At 36.6% G+C, this 23,830-nt stretch overlaps 1 protein-coding gene across 1 annotated transcript; it reads right to left on the bottom strand.

The window, feature by feature from the left end:
- Nucleotides 1–1,340: 1,340 nt before the first annotated feature.
- LOC144443196 (organic cation transporter protein-like) lies at nt 1,341–8,991 on the bottom strand. Its single transcript, XM_078132583.1, has 9 exons — nt 8,677–8,991; nt 6,764–6,994; nt 5,173–5,369; nt 4,276–4,704; nt 3,722–3,856; nt 3,278–3,363; nt 2,498–2,618; nt 2,305–2,377; nt 1,341–1,484 (listed from the first exon to the last, which is right to left on the bottom strand). The coding sequence occupies exons 1-9, from the start codon at nt 8,989–8,991 to the stop codon at nt 1,341–1,343; spliced, it is 1,731 nt and encodes a 576-aa protein (XP_077988709.1).
- Nucleotides 8,992–23,830: the final 14,839 nt, after the last annotated feature.

The raw sequence follows: 23,830 nt of genomic DNA, 5'->3' as shown, positions 1-23,830 counted from the left end.
ATTCAACACAAAACTACTGCAATGCATGTAAATGTGCGGATGGGATACCTATGACGTCACCAATGAATCCTAGCGGGAACATGGTTGACAATACACTGACTCACCTTATGGACACTGAACCGTGTTCCCCTGTGTCAGAGTTCTGGCAGATTTCCCATCGTGACAAAAAATTGTTGGGCGTCACATGTGAGCTCAGAATCGGTTCTTTCACGTTTGATATTGTTTTACCAATTCGCGACAATGAAGTCAGTTCAAAATGTCGACAATACCTTGGTAATGAATCATACACATGATGCTGGGTACAAAGTACAAACCATGCACGGGGTCACGTGAGGTTTCCCCCAGCGTTGTTCGAGCGTGAGCACATTTCGGTCTTCGTGAGGGCGCTCTTCAACTGGTTGCTGACAACATGATAAACTGACATTAAAATTGCATATGTACTAACCTAACATGCCTTATAGACGTAAACTGAACTTATGAAATCTGATATCAACTCGATCAATGGAAGGGATTTCACTAATAACGTCGCTAACAGGAACGAGGCCAGCTGCAAGATTACGATGAAATTTGATTACATCGTGCTATTCAACAGACTGGAATAAAATCCGTGAATAGAGGCACTTTATGGCCTTAGCGATGATGTACCGTTAGACAACATCTTTTATAAAAAATATTATACAAGGTTTTTTAATATCCACGCAAATTTATTTTATCTGTTTTCCCCTCAGTTATAACTGTGATCAAAATTCCATGCTTTCAAGATAAATAATGAAAATCAAACTCGGATACAACTTGAAGTAATACTTATTTTTATTTAAATCGATTAAAAAATATATCTCAAAACATATTATGACAGCACTGCGTTTAAAATCCTATGTTTATTTCATAAACTGAGTACGTTAAAGATATACTGGTAAATAGATGTATTGACGTTTGTTTTCAAGGACGTACTAATACGACACTCATCTCCATCCATCGCGGTGGAAAATCAATCTCTAATATTACGCTATGAGTTCTGCCTTCAGAAAGAATGAAAGAATCAGAAACGGATTATCTATTTAATACAACGTGCGATCAGGAAGGATGTTCATTTTAAAAAACCCGATTAACTATGCGATATTTGTTCATTTCTGATGTTTTTATTCATATTAAACGGAATATAAGATGTTTAGTTGTACGACTTAATGAATTCAATTCCAAGATATGCATTGGTACCATCCACTTCAAGGTACAAATCGAACTGAGTGCGATACGGGTTTGTGTTATTCAGGTAATTTGGACGTCAACAAAAGTTTAAGGCATTTAAATTTCTCTGTAGCTTTGGGACATGCGCAATTTTGTCACCTCGACTGTTTTTTCTCTACGTCTTCGATCAACTGAGGCTGTACACGGCCCTTCGTCTCTGGGAGTATCAAGACCAATAGACCAGCAATAATAGATAGAATACCAAAGACAGCAAATATAAACATATTGACCTTGGAACTCTGACGAAAGATAAAAAAATAGTACACCACAAATCATGCTAATATTAAAAGTAATGGGCATGCGTTATAATAACTGCATTTGGTACTGAGTTGCTTAATAGAACACAACAAAACTCAAGAGAGCAAAACAAACGAACAAGAAATCAATCAATCAAACAAACAAACAAACAAACAAACAAACAAACAAACAAACCCACACACATAAATACGCACCCACACAAGTAAAGCACAGCACAATGACAAAATAAACACAACGCAACGCAACGCAACGCAACGCAACGCAACGCAACACAACACAACACAACACAACACAACACAACACAACACAACACAACGCACCAGTTCTTTGCCAGAACATGGCATGCTTTACTAGAGGACATTAGATAAAGATAAAGTAAAAATTTGTATTGCGCCAAAATCCAAAAAGCTATTGTTCAGAGGCGCTTCACAAAGCATAAAACAATGAAAAAGTCAGTCTTTGAACATACACAAACCCAAAAATATACACACGATAATTCTACTAAAAAAACAAACTATAAAACAAACATCAGATAAAAGGTTTCAAAATTGTTTAAATTGTTCAAAACTATACCTGGAGAGAGAGAAAATAGTTAGGAAGGTTCAGATTCTGTAATTCTAAAATGATACAATGTCACAGATTAAAACTGAGATAGAATTAAAAGTGTGCTTAACTTGGAGGAACAAACAATCAATGCGTCAGTGAGTATTGCAAAGGAAGATTGTGTTGACTAGAGCACTCACATATGTAAGAGTGGTCACAGCAGGGGGGGGGTAATCGAATTAAAAAAAAACATCTTACCAAGTAAACCGTAAGGGGTGCAAGTATACCTCCAATGCGGGAAGAAAACGATGAGACACCAACACCGAGATTTCTGTGAAATATGAATGCCCAATTATTATATTTCAGCATTATGCACGACACTATCAGAAAGATTAGGAAAAATCTAACTCAGATGATTGATTACTAATCACTAATTACATGGATATCTCACCTGACTACAGTGGGAAATAGCTCCGTCGAATACAAGAAGACAATAGCGAATGATCCAGCTATCCCAAATTTACCAATTAATGCCACAGTCAGGATTAGCCAAGACAAATCAGTACCACTATCTGAAGAAGATAGGGATATAAAATAAGCACAGATATATTTTTTCACCTTATGCATTTTCGATAAATTAAAAAAATTGCAAATCATTGCAATTTTGCTTTGCAGTCAACCAATGATTTCATTTGTCACTCAGACATCCAATATTGATATTTCGAATGCATTTTAGCCATTTAATGGACTAGAAGATCTGCATTATCAATGCACAAGTGGAGTCATGTTGAAAGTTATAAGAATGTCACCCGGTCATCGAAATATTGCTACCTGCTGAGAATTTCAGAATACATCTTGGACAAAATTGACATGTTCCTGATTTCTGTCATGGTGATAGAGACACGCTTGTCGACGTGGGAGCAGACCACAAAGACACACAAGATGATGACCTTGCAGATGAATGAAATGGTCGTAGACATATAAATCTGCGCATGCTCAGTTTACTAGTTGGGTAAAATAAGACAAGGTATCCAGGAATCACGACCGACCTCAACCTGATTACCGCGGTTGTCCAGGGCACATCCTTTCAATTATGTGTATCTAGGGATCTGGACTTTGTCAATATAATTCACTTAGCTTATACAGTTATAGAACCCACGTTCAGAATTTACACACCTATCTGAATTTTACGTTGTCATGTATGCTATGTTTTACGATGAAACGCACTCACCAGTTTCTTCCGGTATAAATACTGTGATGATACACGCAACGCCTCCAAGAATATGAAATGAACACAGAGGTATTCGCCGACCCCAACTGAAATGAACACAAGAAATTATCACAGTTAAAAATAATATAGAAAGTGGGGTAAATCAATTATAACAAAAACAAACCGGTCACAGATAAGTAACGGGGCATCGTGGTATTAATTGAAAGCTTTAAAAAAATACTTACACATGCGAACAAACAATATCTGCTAAAATACTAGTGATTGTTCTGCTGCATATTTTACGCTCTGCCAGTGACATAGACTGACTCTTGTCTTTTTTAACCACGAACTATGAACGTAATCACAATTTGAAAATAACAGCCATCTCTCTCATCCTTTACACCTATGCTTTCTAGTAACCTTACGACAATATAAACATGCTAAGAATATACTTATGATACTTACACCGCAACGACAGCGGCAGAAACAATATATGCCGGGATTTCCACTGCCCCGCTTAAAAAGAAGTTTAAGTATTTGTTTCCACCCAGCAAGCCTGTATTGAGTGACAATCCATAATACACTAAACTGTTCACAAACCTAGGGGGAGGGAAAACAAGAAAATAAAGAGCAAGCCATTATCTGATATATGGAGGATAGGATCAACATTTCCTGTTTTGAAAAAGAGTTGGATATACTTTCACAAAATTATAGATGATCATTCCCCTATATAAACTTTATTTGTCATGATCAGTGCGTTACATTATTCATTTCAGCATACGAGTTCCAGCATAGTGAACACCAAATTACATTGCCCAAGGTAAAGATAACGCTATCATATGTTTTGATATATTCTGGGGACAAATTTCTTCCTTTGGCAAATTGGAGAGATCGTCAAAAAACTTTCATTGGCCATTATCAAGTATATATTTGACACCCCTTTAGTTCCTTCTTGGAACGACACAACCTATCTTACACTTAATCTACACATACCTTGACTGACATAACTATATACTCACCACACGAAGATCATGACCAAAGTGTACTTTCGAATTTTTGGAGTTCGAAAGAGATCGGTTACGTTATAACTATTCTTCAAATTAGGTTCCTCGTTATCTAGTTTGTTAGAAAGTCCGTTGGCATTCTTATCTTCTATTTTCATCTCTGAGGTCTGGCAAGCCAGTCCGTCATTATCAGAATTTGAAACTTTGACCTGCACTGTGTCAACGTCAAAATCATCATTCCATACCCCCGGAGCATCTTTCTCACCATTGACAGCAACTTTATCATTTTCATGGGCGCCGTTTTCTGTTGGTAGTTCAATCGGTCCAGAGAGAATATTAGGAGGTACATCAACGCCATGGTGTTTACCAATCTTGGTCAGGATTCGTTCAGCTTTCTTGATTTTTCCCTTTGACACTGACCAGCGTACCGATTCAGGTATCAACCTATCAAGGCATAAATATGAGATCGTTAAAGGGGAATGTTACAGCAGGAAGTAATTGTTAAACATTTGGTTACAAAGTAATTTCATGATCTACATTTCATATTATGCTAGATTGCCGAGAAACACTGAGTTGAAACGTGTTCCTCATTCATTGTTCAGTGGAAGTCCTTGCATGGACAGACACATATTGTCAAAGTAGTTCAAGGTTACAAACAAATTAGAAGTTCCCCTGGCATTTCAAGTACATGTCAAGAGGCCATAAAACTGTTCTTATCAAACCATGGTGTGTAATACAAGTCTCTGCTGTTCCAACATGCTGCGTCAAGTGTTATTAATCCAATTCGTTTGTTTACTTTGCATGTTTATAGGTTCTGTTCGTCCATAGTCACATGTCAGCAGTTGTTAATTTTTAATTTCCAAATTCTCTACATGTACATTAAATCAATAGAACTCCTAGTCGTCTTCTTACCATACAAGAGGTACAGACAGAATTGCTGGAAGCGATATCGCTAGTTGAAGATATCTCCAATTTCTTATGTAGAACGCCATCAACGGTAGAATCATTATACCAATGGCCCAGAATATTGTAAGATTTATTCCTGCGTATGTTCGCCACCGTGGTGTAAACATTTCTGTTACCATGACATACGATGTAATATCAACTCCCTGTCAAAATTAAAAGAAGCTTGAGAAATTCAAGCTAAGACTTATTTTATGACAGAGCTACAAACAAGGTTGGACTTTGTCTAACCCGGGCCATAGCCTTCAAATATCTACCCACGTTTGTAAACAGGCTTTATCAACATTCCCACTATGTAGATAACCTAAATTATTTCCATTAGTATTTTCTAAGTCAATATGGACTGTCGATCTGTTTTCAAAAAAGAACATCTACCTTTCAAACAGATGGCTTAAAGTAATCGTTAGCAGATACATGTACTAGAAACATGACTCGGACTGGTATGCGTGCTAAACATACAAACCAGATATAAACTCATCAGCGATCAATGCCCCCATAAGAACATAACACAGGAATTTTGAGTGCTGTACTCTTCTTATATTGCCTGTACATGAAATTGTAAGTGTAGTTTTGAAGTGTGGAGGAAAACAGACAGTACCTTCTCTAGGAGAGTTGAAAATATCTCTCATAATAAAAAGCGAATAATACAAATAAATATTGCAAAAAAAAAAAATATATATATAAATCATATTCATGGAACGCCCATCCGATTCATGCAAAATATATTCAATTGCATTACATACACCTTTAACCTATTAACCTGTGTTTAGATTTCATTAAATGTAGTCTGCCAACCCCCTGGATATGCAAATCATACCCAAACTAGCCCAAAGAAATTTGAAGAATGCATTCTCCTGATGTTGCCTAATGACAAGAAATAATCAATAATGCTTATACTGATTATTAAATTATACATATTCACAAATTTAATCAGGTCATGAGATCTAGATATCCATGAGGAAGTTTTAAATCAAGTTTCATTACAGTTGATACACCAGTTTTTTGAAATACCGTATACACTGACTGACCGACTGACTGACTGACAGACAGACAGACAGACAGACAGACAGACAGACAGACAGACAGACAGACAGACAGACAGACAGACTGATTGACTAACTGATTAATTGACAGAGACAGGCAAACAGACAGACAGACTGACCGACAGACTGACTGACTGACAGACAGACAGACAGACAGACAGACAGACAGACAGACAGACAGACAGACAGACTGATTGACTAACTGATTAACTGACAGAGACAGGCAAACAGACAGACAGACAGACTGACTGACTGATTGACTGCCTGACTGACTGACTGACTGACTGACTGACTGACTGACAGAGACAGACAGACACTGGTAGACGGACGGAAAGACAGATAGACAGACAGACAGACAGACAGACAGACAAACTCATAACATTGCCTTCCCTTCCGGGGATACTATGTTGTTCTGACAACCTGGGCCTTCTCATAATGTCAAATTGGCCCAATATCAACAATGCCAGCAACGAACTATAATTATAAGAATTTTGTACCTGTTCTATGAATCCAACAAAGAATCTGAGTACTGTAAATGAAATGTAGTTTTGAGTGAAAGCTACACCGACGGCAACTACCAGCTGTGTCCATAGCGATATAAACCACACTGGTCGTCTACCGAAGATATCTGACAATTGGCCGAAAGTTATCGAACCAAACATAAGACCTGTCATGAAGACAGCCTGTGATATGTCTACATATGCACCTTTGTCACAAACAAGGTCCCACTGCGTGAAAAAACAAAACAAAAAAAAGTTAGAGAGAGAGAGAGAGAGAGAGAGAGAGAGAGAGAGAGAGAGAGAGAGAGAGAGAGAGAGAGAGAGAGAGAGAGAGAGAGAGAGAGAGAGAGAGAGAGAGAGAGAGAGAGAGAGAGAGAGAGAGAGAGAGATGATGGTTAGTGTGTCATCATGTTCTAGCGTGCGCAGTTGTCGCCTTAGGGCCAACTAACCGACATTCTCCACACGCCTTACTTACATTAATTATAGCGTGGTAAAATGTAACTGAACACCAATTCAGGGAAATATGCATTTATTTTGTAAACTTTGGGTTCTAGAGAGCCATTTCATCATTTCACATCAAATAAATTTCGTGTATTGGCAAGAAAAACCAAAATGAATATTTCACAATCACTGTTCTGTGACTCTTCTCAGCAGTTAGCAAGTGTTTCCTCATGGGAATCAGCAGACATGCACATGTATTCGATGAACAATAAATAATCATGACTCCTAAGTGCTTATTACTTTAAGATTTATTGTTCATCTGATATACATTTAATATATATGCACGTCTGCTAACGCCAACCAGGCAAAGCTGGATCACTGTTAGGACTATGAATGTCAACCAGGTTTCAATTGGGTGTTTCTTGGCCATCGCATGATATTAAAAATCATGAAATGGCTCTCATCAAGAAGAACCCAAAGTTTATAGAAATTTCTTTATTTCCTGGAGTGGCATTCCCCGTTAAACCCAGACTGTGTCCATCACCAAACTATGGTAACAAGCTAAGAGAAAAATATAACCACTCGACCGTCCACCGACAACCCACAATTTATATATATATGGTCTTTTTGAGTTGACATGTTGCATAAAAATATGTATACTGTCACAAATTTGCAAGAATACTGTCCTCTCCAGTTTTCAACTTTAGAGAGAAACAACTAAACGGGAGTGCATGCTAGGTTAGCCTAGATTCCCTGCTACAATCTAGAATCTAGGTTATGCGTGGTCGTTGTTCGCCCTTTAGGATGTACACAATCTCCGACCGACCGAGTGCGTGAATTTTCTGTACCCTCTAGATAATACAAATAATTAAAGTGCCTGATAAGGGAGGTATTCCCTGGTCTCTAATAACAGCTTCTGAGTATGGTCGTGATTATAGGCTGTTGATTGTGATTTTTATCGACTGGAAAACTGAAAATTTCACTGCCGGCTACGTCGGCCCAAACACAAAATTGAATCAGTATGGAACATGTTGAATCCCCAGTGTGAATGGTCCTGTGCTTCAGTATCGTCGTTCGAGTTCACGTTGTTTACACCGTACTAAGACTATGTATGTATGTATGTATGTATGTATGTATGTATGTATGTATGTATGTATGTCTGTCTGTCTGTCTGTCTGTCTGTCTGTCTGTCTGTCTGTCTGTCTGTCTGTCTGTCTGTCTGTCTGTCTGTCTGTCTGTCTGTCTGTCTGTCTGTCTGTCTGTGTGTGTGTGTGTATGTATGTATGTATGTATGTATGTATGTATGTATGTATGTATGTATGTATGTATGTATGTATGTATGTATGTATGTATGTATGTATGTATGTATGTATGTATGTATGGTGACTGCGATCTCAGTAATACAGTCATGGTCCATGTCAACAGAGGTAATTCCCCGGGGTAATTCACTTCAGATAGCATTTTCCTACCTCTGTTACTATGGTAATCTCATCTGGGGGATCATACACCCATCCGTCGATGCATGGTACTGTATTATTGCTCAGTAGAGTGTAGTTTTCGTAGACGTTACAACTACTGTACTCGCCATCTTCCAGTGGTATGGACTCATTCAATAACGCTCCGTCGGGTATGTTGCAGTGGTGAGAAGGTGTTCCCCCGAGAAACGTAATACCGAGGACATGCCAAACCGATATCACCTGTCCAAATATACAGATTAAAATGTAGATCACAAAATGGTAACATCCACATTCGTGGACTACCTTGTAGGCTTCATCTACGTCCATAATTGACCAAAACCGTACTCAACACGTTTCGAGTTTCATAACACTGTGACCTTTGACCAGAGTCTTTGCACAGAATTATGTATTTATGTACCTAGTCTAAAAAAATGGCCAGGTGTATCATGTCATATATCACTATTTGACCTGGTGTTGTAAAGGTTGAATAAGCACCAACTGATTTAGATCTAAGATAAACAATCGAGACAGGTCGCACGTGTACCTTCTTAAAAAGGTCAGCGGCCCATCTGGACGTGTCCTTGACCTTACTCAACGGAAGGACATGCAAGTCGCTGCAATAATACAATTTTCAAAGTGACGAGTCTTTTTTTTTTTTAAAAAGAGAAAAATATCTACTGCGTATTTCAAGTGTCATAAAGTCAGAGTAGCTGTACGTTTTGTTCATGTGTACCTTCCGTATGAATATGTTACTGTTTTGAGCATATCTGTCTGTCTGTCTGTCTGTCTGTCTGTCTGTCTGTCTGTCTGTCTGTCTGTCTGTCTGTCTGTCTGTCTGTCTGTCTGTCTGTCTGTCTGTCCGTCCGTCCGTCCGTCCGTCCGTCCGTCCGTCCGTCTGTCTGTCTGATAAGTATTGTAATAGATATGATAACCTACAATCAATAGAAAGAGTGATTGGAACATGTTAATATATAATGACGGTTCGGTTATAATCTTTCCCAGGTCGGCTGTTGCTAATAAACAATTCCCTTGTGCGAAATATTTTTTTAAAATACTACTTTACAATAATGCACCTCATATTTCATGGCCATATATATATATATATATATATATATATATATATATATATATATATATATATATATATATATATATATATATATATATATATATATATATATATATATAACTCGGTGAGTATCAATCTGTTAAGACAGTGCTCTATACCGCAGTGGCAGAGCGTAATAGTTTTGGTAGTACTGGAACTCTTTCTTGGGTGTAACTCGGAGTTTCACGCATATTGCGATCATCAGACACCATATATATATATATATATATATATATATATATATATATATATATATATATACATATATATACATATATATACATATATATATATATATATATATATATATATACATATATACATATATACATATATATATATATATATATATATATATATATATATATATATATATATATATATATATATATATATATATATATATAAACTATTACGCTCTGCCACTGCGGTATAGAGCACTGTCTTAGCAGATTGATACTCACCGAGTTATATATATATATATATATATATATATATATATATATATATATATATATATATATATATATATATATATATATATATATATATATATATATATATATATATATATATATATATATATATATATATATATATAGCTTTGGTAGTACTGGAACTCTTTCTTGGTTGTAACTCGGAGTTTCACGCTGATCAGTTGTCTGATGATCGCGCAATGCGTGAAACTCCGAGTTACAACCAAGAAAGAGTTCCAGTACTACCAAAACTATTGCGCTCTGCCACTGCGGTATAGAGCACTGTCTTAGCAGATTGATACTCACCGAGTTATATATATATATATATATATATATATATATATATATATATATATATATATATATATATATATATATATATATATATATATATATATATATATATATATATATATATATATATATATATATATATATATATATATATATATATATAGCTTTGGTAGTACTGGAACTCTTTCTTGGTTGTAACTCGGAGTTTCACGCTGATCAGTTGTCTGATGATCGCGCAATGCGTGAAACTCCGAGTTACAACCAAGAAAGAGTTCCAGTACTACCAAAACTATTGCGCTCTGCCACTGCGGTATAGAGCACTGTCTTAGCAGATTGATACTCACCGAGTTATATATATATATATATATATATATATATATATATATATATATATATATATATATATATATATATATATATATATATATATATATATATATATATATATATATATATATATATATATATACTCGGTGAGTATCAATCTGCTAAGACAGTGCCCTATACCGCAGTGGCAGAGCGTAATAGTTTTAAAACTATATATATATATTTATATATGCATGCGTTGTCTGACTCGGATGATCGCACTATGTGCGTGAAACTCCGAGTTACAACCAAGAAAGAGTTCCAGTACTACCAAAACTATTTGCGCTCTGCCACTGCGGTATAGAGCACTGTCTTAGCAGATTGATACTCACCGAGTTATATATATATATATATATATATATATATATATATATATATATATATATATATATATATATATATATATATATATATATATATATATATAGCTTTGGTAGTACTGGAACTCTTTCTTGGTTGTAACTCGGAGTTTCACGCTGATCAGTTGTCTGATGATCGCGCAATGCGTGAAACTCCGAGTTACAACCAAGAAAGAGTTCCAGTACTACCAAAACTATTGCGCTCTGCCACTGCGGTATAGAGCACTGTCTTAGCAGATTGATACTCACCGAGTTATATATATATATATTATATATATATATATATATATATATATATATATATATATATATATATATATATATATATATATATATATATATATATATATATATATATATATATATATATATATATAGATATATATATATATACTCGGTGAGTATCAATCTGCTAAGACAGTGCCCTATACCGCAGTGGCAGAGCGTAATAGTTTTAAAACTATATATATATATTTATATATGCATGCGTTGTCTGACTCGGATGATCGCACTATGTGCGTGAAACTCCGAGTTACAACCAAGAAAGAGTTCCTGTACTACCAAAACTATATATATAAATTATATATATATATATATATATATATATATATATATATATATATATATATATATATATATATATATATATATATATATATATATATATATATATAAGACACAACTTTTGTATTTTGATGAGAGACTATAAAACCATGTAAATTCAAAGTCTGTTTGACTACACCTTGAGTATGCATTCCTTTCATCCCAAGATTATTTGCTCTTGTAATCAAGGCTTCGGTTTACTAATAATATAAACGCAACTGAAACTATATACGTGTTGACACAACAGTGATAAGATGTTGAGTGGATGTTGGTTTAAATATAGTCTCAATGGGGAGGCATCTCTGAAAGGTATTTTTTTTTCTGCTGGCTACGTACACACACACACACACACACACACACACACACACACACACACACACACACACACACACACACATGTATCAGTCCATAGGATGACTCAGACAGGTTTTATTGATAGAGTTCCATTATCGCAATGTACTGTTTTGGGACCTCAGATGTTCACACTACAATGTATATTGATCAGATTTGCACAACACAGGAACCGCTATCACAAACAAACTATCTGGATTAATAATACTTGGCACGGCATGTTGGAAGTACCGAGACTTGTATTACATTTTATGGTTTGATAAAAACAGTTTTATGTTCTCTTTGCATTTTCATGATTTGTCAGGGGAACTTCAAACTGTTTGTGAACGTGAGCTATTATGTAAAGAGGCCATACATCTGTTCTTATCAAATGATGGAATGTAATACTTGTTTCTCCGTATTTCCAACTTGCTGATGCAAAAGTTATTAATCCAGTTCATTTGTTTACTTTCCCTGTATGTAACAGGTTCCGTTCGTCAACGGTCTGATGTCGGCAGTTGTAGTATAATTGTAACGATTTGATCTTGTGAGGGCAACACTTTTCACTGCATTTGGTTCAAATGACATTACTTACACTCTACTTACTACGTGAATTAAAGAAAATGCTAAATGTTTTTATCCGACCGACGAAAGAGATCTGTCTGGCTTGTTAGTGCAGTATCATGCTACATATATGCTTCTGAGTTCGGGCGTCTTTGCACGTATGCATGCATGCATGCATTCATTCATTTGATTCACGGATACTATAATTTGAAAAAAAAATACGAAGAGATATTCTAACATCAAAGGAATAAGAGTCTTCCTGGATACGTGGGTGAAAACATGAAAGAAGGGCGAACTAGAAACCCGCGTTTGTGAAAATATTCCCCTGAGACACATTTCTCACTTTACCTAAGGTCAAAGTAAGAATAGCAAACCATACATACGTGGGCATCCCATGGGGAATATTCAGTATCGGATAACATAGAGGTAGAGCTGTTTTATGTTCCTTCACCTTGTATTTCTGCAAAGGTTTTGATACATGTTTGTACTGTAGGCTGCAAACGCTTTGTAGAAATGTACGGTCTTTTGATTTCGTAAAAAATTGCCTGTGAAAGATTATTCCACCCCACAGTACTATGATGCAGCAAGTCACGTCGTTTATAGTTCGGTACATCTTACCCTGGGGGCACTGTTGGTTCATTAATTCCTGCTTTTTAGTTTTTGCATATTAATTTGTAATCTTCCTCGCAAAGCTCTGAGTATGTAACCTCTACTGTTTTCCGAGTAATATGATGCTATTTCCTCATCACTGTAAATCCCACGTAAACCGCCTTACAATGATCCCAAGACTCGAGTAAGAGGCACACGTCACGGTGTACTTTCGAAGCACAAGCTATACGTAATGGCGGAAAAGATTACATCAGCAGTAACAGTCCAATTTTGCAAGCAGACAACAAAAGGAGCCGACTTATCGAAATAGAACACGATTTACTCGCTAACCGCCATTTGGTTCAGATCGATCATTCGACTACTCTGAAGCAGCGTGCCACATATTGTAAGCTGTTAGAAACATAATTATCAATCGCCGGACACCATCGCCATCATATATACATACCTACATACTTGTTAAGTAATAAATCATCGAACCGACAGACGAATCCATCTCTTATAAAAATGTATTAAAGTTATGATAATTAGAAATCGGAAATGAAAAAGGATCACCCTAATGTGTTATAACCTGTAAGAGTATTATCTTTGATGAGATTTTTAGCCTTAGATTTTACTATAAAATGCAAGCCTCGTTAATCCCAACGATGTTACTAAATGCACATGATTTACCATTGGCAGTCTAGGATGACCGATAAAAGTACCACTCAAGGAATTTTTTAAACAGTTTTCATCTGAGAAATAAATTGTTGCATTTGATAGGCACCAACTTGAAGGTTTATCTAATTTACAGTACAAATAGCCTGCACAGTATGGTGACTACAATAATTCAATAGCCCCCCCTTTATCTACAAGATGTTAATCGACCCATTATAGTGCCAAATACGAAAATATTGCCAGTGTACTTGTACGACTTTGATGCTCGAAGAGATAAAAGTTTATTAGAAAAGTCCTATCGCTCATCAGGCATTCTTGAACACTTCTCTCTGAGAGAGAGTATATGTATATGTCTGTCAGACATAGACAGACAAACAGACAGCCAGCCAGCCAGACAGACAGCCAGCCAGCCAGACAGACAGACAGACAGACAGACAGACAGACAGACAGACAGACAGACATACAGACCGACAGACAGACAGAGGAGAGGCAGACAGAGACAGACAGACAGATAGACAGACAAGAAACAGATAGAGACAGAGACAGACAGAGAGATAGACAGAGACAGACAGAGCAGAGGCAGACACAGGCAGACACAGACAGACATACAGAGAGAGAAAGACATACATACATACATACATACATACATACATACATACATACATACATACATGCATACAGACAGACAGACAGACAGACAGGCAGACAGACAGACAGACAGACAGACAGACAGACAGACATACACACATACACACATACACACATACAAAGGCAGCGAGACAGAGACAGAGAGACATTGCATTCATGAGCGATAGCACTTTTCTAATAAACCTTTATCTCTATGAGCATCAAAGTCATGCAAGTATACGAGTAACATTTCAAACACCTGTTGTCTCTTGTATGCAGACTGAGTTGGATAACGTTAGTGCTTGGTCAGTAAAAAAACAACATGAATTTGAATCCCAAGAAGTGCAAGGAGATGGTGTTTTGTTTCTCGAAGCAGTTCAATCAGCCTCATCCTCTGTCCCTAAATGAAATAGATCTAGGCGTTGTAGAAAACCTCATATGTCTGGGATTGACGATTAACAATAAATTAGAATCATGGGGGAAAAACATGATGATGAGATGGTCAGAAAAGCTTCACAGAGGGTACATGTATTACGAGCATTGAGTAGATTTGGCGCGACTGCAGACGATCTGAAAAGTATTTATGTGATATTTATTTGACACGTTTGTTGATTTAAAAATTGAGGAAAGATTTCACATACATACATACATACATACATACATACATACATACATACATACATACATACATACATCGTTCACGTCGTATAGCTATATATGTGTATAATGCTTTTGAGAGAAGGAATGTTTCGATAAATATCGCCATAGATATGTTCTTTGTACTTTTCCTCTATGTTCACATATTGTATGTAAGTTTATAGATGTTCTATTTGTTTAATTTGTTTTGAAAAAAGGTAACTTATAAGTCCGTAGGGACTGCGCAGATGTATATCTGTATATTGTATTGTAAATTATTGTAAATCTGCATGTCACTATATAATAAACTACTACTATACTATGTGTCCTTAGTTCGTTCAGCGTTATAATAAATTATGCATGTATCGTTTGGCACGGAAGCTTTAACTGAGAAACAGAGATCTCAGATAGAAAGCATTCAAAGGAGAGCTTTCAGAATCATTCATCCTTCAAGTACCTATAAGGAATCACAATTTTACGACAGAACTTAGAGTCCTCAGAGATTCGATGTCAGAAATATCAGTCACAACGGTTTGCTTTGCAAGTGTTAAAAACCAGACTATAAACTCAATCATCATGTTCCAGCACTTACAAATCACAAGTACCCAATAAGAAATCGTAATTGTTAGGAACTTTTGAGTTGTCTGCAGTGTCTTTTTGTCCTTCATGTGTTTTTTAAAGTAATGTAACAATCGTAATTAGGTCAGAACGTTGGAAATAAACCGTTATTATTAAACGTTCGCTAACTTCCACAAATAAGTTAAGCTCATTTTTTTTTCAAAGAATACATGCCAGCGATAATCTAGCATCCCTTTCCGGCTTCCAGATCGGATTGCAATCACTACCGGAAACACATTATTTCCATGACAACGACATAGATGTCTGACTTGAGGACACTCAATTTAGAATTTTCAATGCTTAGTCACGACGCTATTGTTACTAAGATATTATCCCACAGGTTACCATGGTTACTGAGATGGTTGTCGAATTGATGTCAATAGTCGTTTATATGCTCCTGCGTTGAGGGAGAATAAAGTGAAAGATGTTACACTTGTGTGAGAATTATATCAGCGTGTTGTAATTTATTTGAACAGGACATATTAAACGCAATGTCATTAGACATACCTGAGAACATTACTCATCATAAGCCAGCCAGGAATCACAGTATGAAATCTACACAATCATGTGTACCATTTCGTACGATTTTACGACTTTTACGTCCTACAAATTGAATGTCAATTGCATGGTTACTTAGTGAGAATGATTTCCTCACTCTGTAATTGTAAATCGTAAAGCAATTTGCGTTGTACTGTTAGAGTGCTCGATGTTCTGTTATTTGAGAAACTGTTAAAAGAGGTTAAAGTAAAAGGTGGTTCAGTTTAGCATTTCCCTGGATGGATGACAACGGTCTAGTGAGCCTAAATGAAGTGCAGTAGTAATTATTTGGATAGTTGTTCTCCCCGTCATTACGTTCTTGCCACCGACTAGCGACTACATTTACAAGTAGAGTTACATCTACATGTAAGGTATGAAATTCCTGTACGATCTTCATTTGAACCTCTCGGTCACAGACTGTGAAGTGTTATGGTCAATATCCGGACCCAAATCACAGCGCCCTCTTTGTCCTTTTTCCGGAAGACAATTGATTACATTGACGAGCGTGAACTACAATAACACATCATTTCGTAAGATTTCTCAGCGGCATTATTGTGGACTAGGCCGAACTAAAATGTATCACGCTATTAAAGATTGTTTGTAACGAGCCAAGAATGTCCAATTATGTGACTAGCGATCCATAATGGTGAATGCTCAAACTTTGAACCCCACGCAGGTGTTCGATATTCAGTGCTGTGTGCTACGTATATAGATAGATTTAAATGATGAAAGTAGGGTGATTGTAAATCGTGACAATCAGCAAGTTATCTCGACTCGAAACTCGATAATTTGAAGTAGCAGCTGTATTTTTAACATCTCATAGAGCTGAATGTCAGTTTGTTTTACACTATCTAGGCTATCAAGAAAACATCAAGTTGATTAATATTCCGAGTTAGAGGAAGTCATTACCCATTAAAACAGGGACTGACGGCACCGGCATAGTGAAAAGCATGCAAATGTCAAGTGCACTTTGTAAGGTATGTCGACGTCCTGGTAAACCAAATCGAGTTGAAGTTCAACCGGGGGAAAACATTCTCAGCCTACCGTACATATTTGGAATACACCTCGACGACAAATTTCCACGTTTTTGCTACATAGGTGTTTGTTCCTACAATATTAATACTGGTCCATTTGAAATAGTAAGATAAATTGTTGGGCTACCATCTTGTTTTCAAGGACAGTGTTCGGCTTGCACCTTAAAGTTAAACCCCTGGTTTAGTTGTTGATTACAATTCAGCTTGACTTATTTCCAACGCACACGCTGCATTTAGTCCAATCTACTAATAAGACATGTCTGTCTGTCTGTCTGTCTGTCTGTCTGTCTGTCTGTCTGTCTGTCTGTCTGTCTGTCTGTCTGTCTGTCTGTCTGTCTGTCCGTCCGTCCGTCCGTTTGTCCCTCCCCTGTCGTTCTGTCCCTTCCCATGTCTGATTTTACCTACAACAAAGGGACGGTTATGTTATAGCTCTGTCTGTCTGTCTGTCTGTCTGTCTGTCTGTCTGTCTGTCTGTCTGTCTGTCTGTCCGTCCCTCTACACGTCTGCCTGGCTGTCCGTCCGTCTGCCCCTCCCAAAGTCTGTCTGTCTGTCTGTCTGTCTGTCTGTCTGTCTGTCTGTCTGTCTGTCTGTCCGTCCGTCCGTCCGTCCGTCCGTCCGTCCGTCCGTCCGTCCGTCTGTCTGTCTGTCTGTCTGTCTGTCTGTCTGCCTGCCTGCCTGCCTGCCTCTGTCTGTCTGTCTGTCTGTCTGTATGTCTGTCTGTCTGTCTAGTCTTGATTACTTGTAAGGGCATTTCCATACACACTTTGCTCTTGCGAAATGTGCCTCTGATATAAACTGTTTAACCTTCTTGTTCAAGAAAATCCCAAATTATTCTCAGTTAAAGTTTAAGGGTCACCGTACATAGTTTTGAAATAGAGGTCAAAACTGTATTAAAAATGAAGACATTTTAGACCACGGAATACTGTGATAACGCTGTGGGGGAAATGAAAGATTGCCGATTTCTTTGAAAACAAGATGCATGATGGGACCCCAAATTTATTTTATTATTTCAAAAGGACCATTAAGTAAGCTTTCACATAGCGACGTTTATAAAACTTTAATTTTATGTGAAATTCGTCTCCATCGTGCATTCTACCTTTAAAAGGGCCAATTTTGTTATCAAATCAATTATAGTCGGTATATTTCTTTATACTGTAGGATAGCGCTTATGTAGTATTCATTGCGCCTAGTTTGAGAGTAGCACACAACATCCATATTCCCCAATTACCTTAGATTAACAGTAAGTAGGTCGCTGGATAATCCTGACAGCTGCATCCACGACTCTCAAAATGGTCCTTGTACGACTACTTCTATATATTTCCAGAATATCAACCGGTGAACGTCCTCAATCGTGTAATAGAAAAAAAAAACAATTTGCTGTTGAAACAACCTTACCTAACTATTACTGTCATTAAGTACCATTTTCCTTGATTGCATTATTGCTGAAGTAGAGCCGTGCATTCACCTCCGAGCGACTGTTCTATAAATCACAAAATTGGCAAACAAACTACACATGCTAGCTATAGGCAATTATGTTAGCATTTAGATTCAGTATCTCGTCTTGCAACTTTACGTTCAGGAAACTATTTTCGATATTATATGTCAGGTTGTTTGTTTTCGATTCCCTTCGAATACGAGGACTAGGAGGAACGACCAGCTAACGATGTATCTCGACAGCGCAATAAACAAAGTGTATTGTCATGTAATAAAGCTTACAATTCTTATGAGGCAACAATGCCTATTAAAATGCGGCATCGGTAGAGATATACGTGTATAATGTATGTTCAAAGGAAATGTGAAAAGTGTGACATATCTCGCCAAATGTACAGTAATTGCTTCTTATTCAGGTTACAGGAAAGACGAATCTTTCAATTAGCAAAATTGCAACTCCTACACATCCCTTTTACAATTTGAGACAGTCGTATGAAGCCAACATAAAGCATATACTCTAATATAAATCACAGTGTGAGAGTCTGATCTTTTTACAAATTTGTAATTCTAATATATCGTTTTTATCTTTAATCTTCTGAAATGGGGAGGGATTAAATATAAACGTACGGACTAATTCATAGTCATATTCACATACATACATACATACATACATACATACATACATACATACATACATACATACATACACACACACATACATACATACATACATACATACATACATACATACATACATACATTCATACACACATACTACATAGATTATACGCATCATTTCCTGTCTAATCACACTTATTTTATATTTCAGGCGTGTTCTGTTGGGTTCTTTTTGGTGCGTGTGAATTTTAGATCTTTTCACACATATATAACCGTTAATCTCGCGCGGTTGTCGTTCTATTCCATAACATTCAGATATAATCAGGTGTTTACCTATTATGTCTTGCCTTTGAATACCTTGAAAAAGAATTTTTATTCGAAACGTCGGATCACATATATTTATTTGGACTGTCTCACAAGTTCCTTATGCATTTCTTTCTACATACATACATATCAAATTCTTTTATTTCCAACTTACATGAAAATAGCATGTACAGGTAAAGTATTTACATAATTCCTTTACAGAATACACACACAATACCTTGCAGGAAATCATACTGACTAGTGAACGAGTTTCTCTTGGTCACTTATGACAAACGTTCACGTGATATCTGGTTGTTATAGTACCTACATCTCAAACTCCAAATTTTGTAAGAACCTATTATTGAGCTTACACTACAATATTTGGTGATGGATTTGGAATTCCTTCTATTTAAACCAGCTTTGATCAAACCACTTGTGACTTTATGATGTACATTTCCGAGACTTCCAATGACAATAACTATTATTTCTGAACGAAAGCCTGTAGTGTTTATTTCTAGTGAGAGTGGAAAATATTTGTCGAACTTCTTCTGAAAACACAATGAAATATGTGCATCAAAGGGTACGGAGACTTCAACTAATATTGCATGTTTGTTCTGTTTATCGATGATAGTAATGTCTGGTCGTTTATGCTGATGTTCAAAAGTTCTCATATGGGCATCAAACATTTCAGGTTTTAAAACCGTGTCTTTAAATGTCTCCTTGCCAGGATTACTGTTCGCGATTTTACCGAAGATTAAATCAACTACATACATACATACATACATACATACATACATACATACATACATACATACATACATATTCCAAGATATGCATGAATTTACTCTGAGTTTAATTGAAATGAAATTTAAAAGTAATGACGTGTTTAGGATGATATAGCGTGTGACAAGTATTTAGCATTTTAGTACGAAGTTTCTTTTTCATTTGCTGCTCCTATAAATGTGAATCACTGTATGCAAAGAGCATTGTAACGCATAAAATGTACTATGGAGATCCGATTGCATGTTATTTGGTCATGAGTGGAATATGATGCCATACTTAACAGAATGTCAGTGTAGTGCAAAACTTGAGAATTACGGCCGGTTGCGTGCAGTTCAGTCATATGTTATTAATAAACATTCATGTCCACTTCCGATATGATATTGTAACAAGATGGAAATGTGCAAAGGCTGCTAGGACCGAAGTGGGAATGAAGAGAGTCGAATTGAAAACATGTGAATGACATTGATTTGACGTAGACAATCCTGCTCAGAGGAAGGGTTAACGCTCGGAACCGAACTCCTACACATCCGTGATATACACTACTGCCTTCAATGATGGCCACATTTGTCCTATCACAGAGTTTACGTTACATACTCGCTACTGTTTTGAAATGAATATTTAACATGAAACATCCATGGTGTTAATACTAATTAGTTTATTGATAAAATAGACTGGCTTAATTCTGAAACATATTGCGTTAAATTACGAGTAAGTACAATTCCCATCAAATGCTAGTGCAGTGTATATATACAACGTTAGTAGTTGTATGGCAACCATCGCTCAGTGTTTCTTTACATATCTCCCAACAAAATGTTCTCTTTATATAGAAATTTCACCAAACAGGAATAGCAATTTATATTTGTATTGTTTATGAACAAATATCCCCTTAAATACAATGTTTACCGTTAGTATTTGAAAGCTATGGTTTTACAACAAAATCCAAAATGGCTCCCACTGAATGCAGGGCTACTTGGAAGAGTTGGACCGGAAGTTGTGGAGGTCGACTTTTTTACGGTAGCGTTGCGTAGGAGCTTGCGTCCAACGTGGTCACCACAGCCGCTTTACGGCACCGTTAGCAGAAACGTGTGCTCTGGCTTGCGAGAACTTGATGGGAACGTCAGGTTGTCAAGACAGAAGACGTCATTTATTTAACTTCCTTGATTACCGTAATATATATGTATCTCTTTGTTAACAAAAGGGCCGAACATTTATGCTGACTGTGATCAATATATATAGTATTTATTATGTTTTTTATAAGATGTCAATAAATGCTATGCACAAGTCTATTTATTGAGCCCTGTGTGACATTAAGCGATGGTCCCTCATAGACTGGATGTATTGACGTCAATAATGATAGTATCATCTCCGGGGCATAATTTTGAACCACGCGATTTTCTTTTCATTCTAAGCTTAACCATTCTGAAGAAAAGTGCAGAGTAATTGGAGTAGACAGATAGCATGTTGGTATTGCTTGCAGATACATATAATGCAGGTAACTTGTATTTACTTCATTGCATCTGTTACTTCAATGAACATATATAGTTGACAATTTCACTCAATAGGGTGAAATTACACTTTGAGTGAACTACACGTCGTCTCGTATGATGGGATTAATATGTATATTTGTGTGTGTGTGTGTGTGTGTGTGTGTGTGTGTGTGTGTGTGTGTGTGTATGTGTGTGTGTGCGCGCGTGTGTGCGCACGCGCGCGTGCGTAAGTGCATGCGTTTTCCTGTGTGTCTGTTCATATTTGTTTGAACCTTCTGGTCCAACAATGTTCTTTTTCTTACTCTAAAGTGTCTGGAAATGAGCTATCATCTATAGTTTAAAAGGCAATGAATTGTAGTCTTACCGTAAATCCAGCTAGTTTTAGACACATTTATATGCTATTCAGTGACATGTTATATAGAATAATCCGTTGCTTTTACTTCACTAAGTGTCTCAAGGACTTATCAATGATTCAGTAGATGTTCTTTTCAAATGACATCGTGGCCCTCCACAGCTTAAGGCAATCTCTAAAGAAATGAGGGAAGAAGGTTTGCTTGGAGAGCTGCACAGATGCGTGGTTTCCGACACGGCTAGCTTGGCGCCACACCTAAAGAATTGCTTCTAGAAGTATTCACCATAGTTTATAGGTCCAATTCTTTTTTTACAATAACCTCTGCCATGAACAGAGACTGTGCCTAAGATCAGTGCAAACAGTGCAAATAACTCATCTTGAGCATTTGATTGAATGGGAACGACTGGCGCTGTCATCAAATGATTGAAGCGGGAATGGCATGCCGTGCTAATATCTAAGAACATCTAACTATCATGCAACGTTTTGTGTTATTATTAAACAAGTATTAGAAAGTAAACTGATAGGATTTGAGATGACCTGTTCAAAGTTGAATGAAGTAGACGATACACATAGCTATCAGTGTCACTAACAGAGAAAATAAACCAAACCTTTCACATTTACTTGATCTGAGATGATTGAACCTGTACCACGAGCCAACCTTTGTCACCACTCTGCATTTTTCCTACAACTACTCACCAGTATTAAGAATATGTACATGCTACACTTTGAGATAACAAGGTTGAATGAATGCAGTTTCTAACTACATTTTGTCTAAATGAGATAAACTAATAATGTGCCACCATACAGACATCAAAAAATTTGAGCCATCCGCATGTCCACGTCTGTTTGCCTAGTTTAAATGGTTTATATAATCCAGACGAACAGAAACAAGAAATAGCGATCTGTTATCTTATCAGAGTGCAGAATTATAATGCAATTTCCTATTTGTTTCTGCGTGGTTATACCAGAGGTTGCCAGTGAACAGTAGCCAGCAATGCGCTGTATATATCTGCTAAACGTCTTATAACCTTTAATCTTGGTGGCATGTTATTTATAATTACAGTAAATGTTAAGTTCAAGAAGGTGTTAACCATCAACTTCGGTGAAGGCTAATTTATTGGCTGTTTAGGCCTACAGCAAATTTGCTCAATGTCACGGAACTCAAGCTGCAAAACTGTAATGTTAAGAATAAAACCCTGCATATCACTTTCAATGTTTCTGTAATAAAGCTTATTTGCTATCTATAGTGAGTTGGGTAGTTATTACATCAACTTTCACAGGTGAAACGTTTTAGGGTGAAATATATACTTTAAAACGACACGTTACTTACATACTATATAGATAGATAATGTACACATACAGTTTTCAAGCACTATG

This window comes from Glandiceps talaboti, chromosome 12 (assembly GCF_964340395.1).
Source record: "Glandiceps talaboti chromosome 12, keGlaTala1.1, whole genome shotgun sequence".
Taxonomy (NCBI): Eukaryota; Metazoa; Hemichordata; class Enteropneusta; family Spengelidae; genus Glandiceps; species Glandiceps talaboti.
Note: the sequence above shows the minus strand (reverse complement) of the source record. Positions and strands in the feature narration are given on the sequence as shown.

Coding starts and splice junctions, on each gene's coding strand:
- LOC144443196 (XM_078132583.1), bottom strand. CDS start 8,991: ATGGACGTAGATGAAGCCTACAAGGTAGTCCACGAATGTGGATGTTAC. Junction 4,705..5,172: donor CTGTCTGTACCTCTTGTATG/GTAAGAAGACGA, acceptor ATGCCTTGATAG/GTTGATACCTGAATCGGTAC. Junction 3,364..3,721: donor TCTGCCGCTGTCGTTGCGGT/GTAAGTATCATA, acceptor TGTTCATTTCAG/TTGGGGTCGGCGAATACCTC.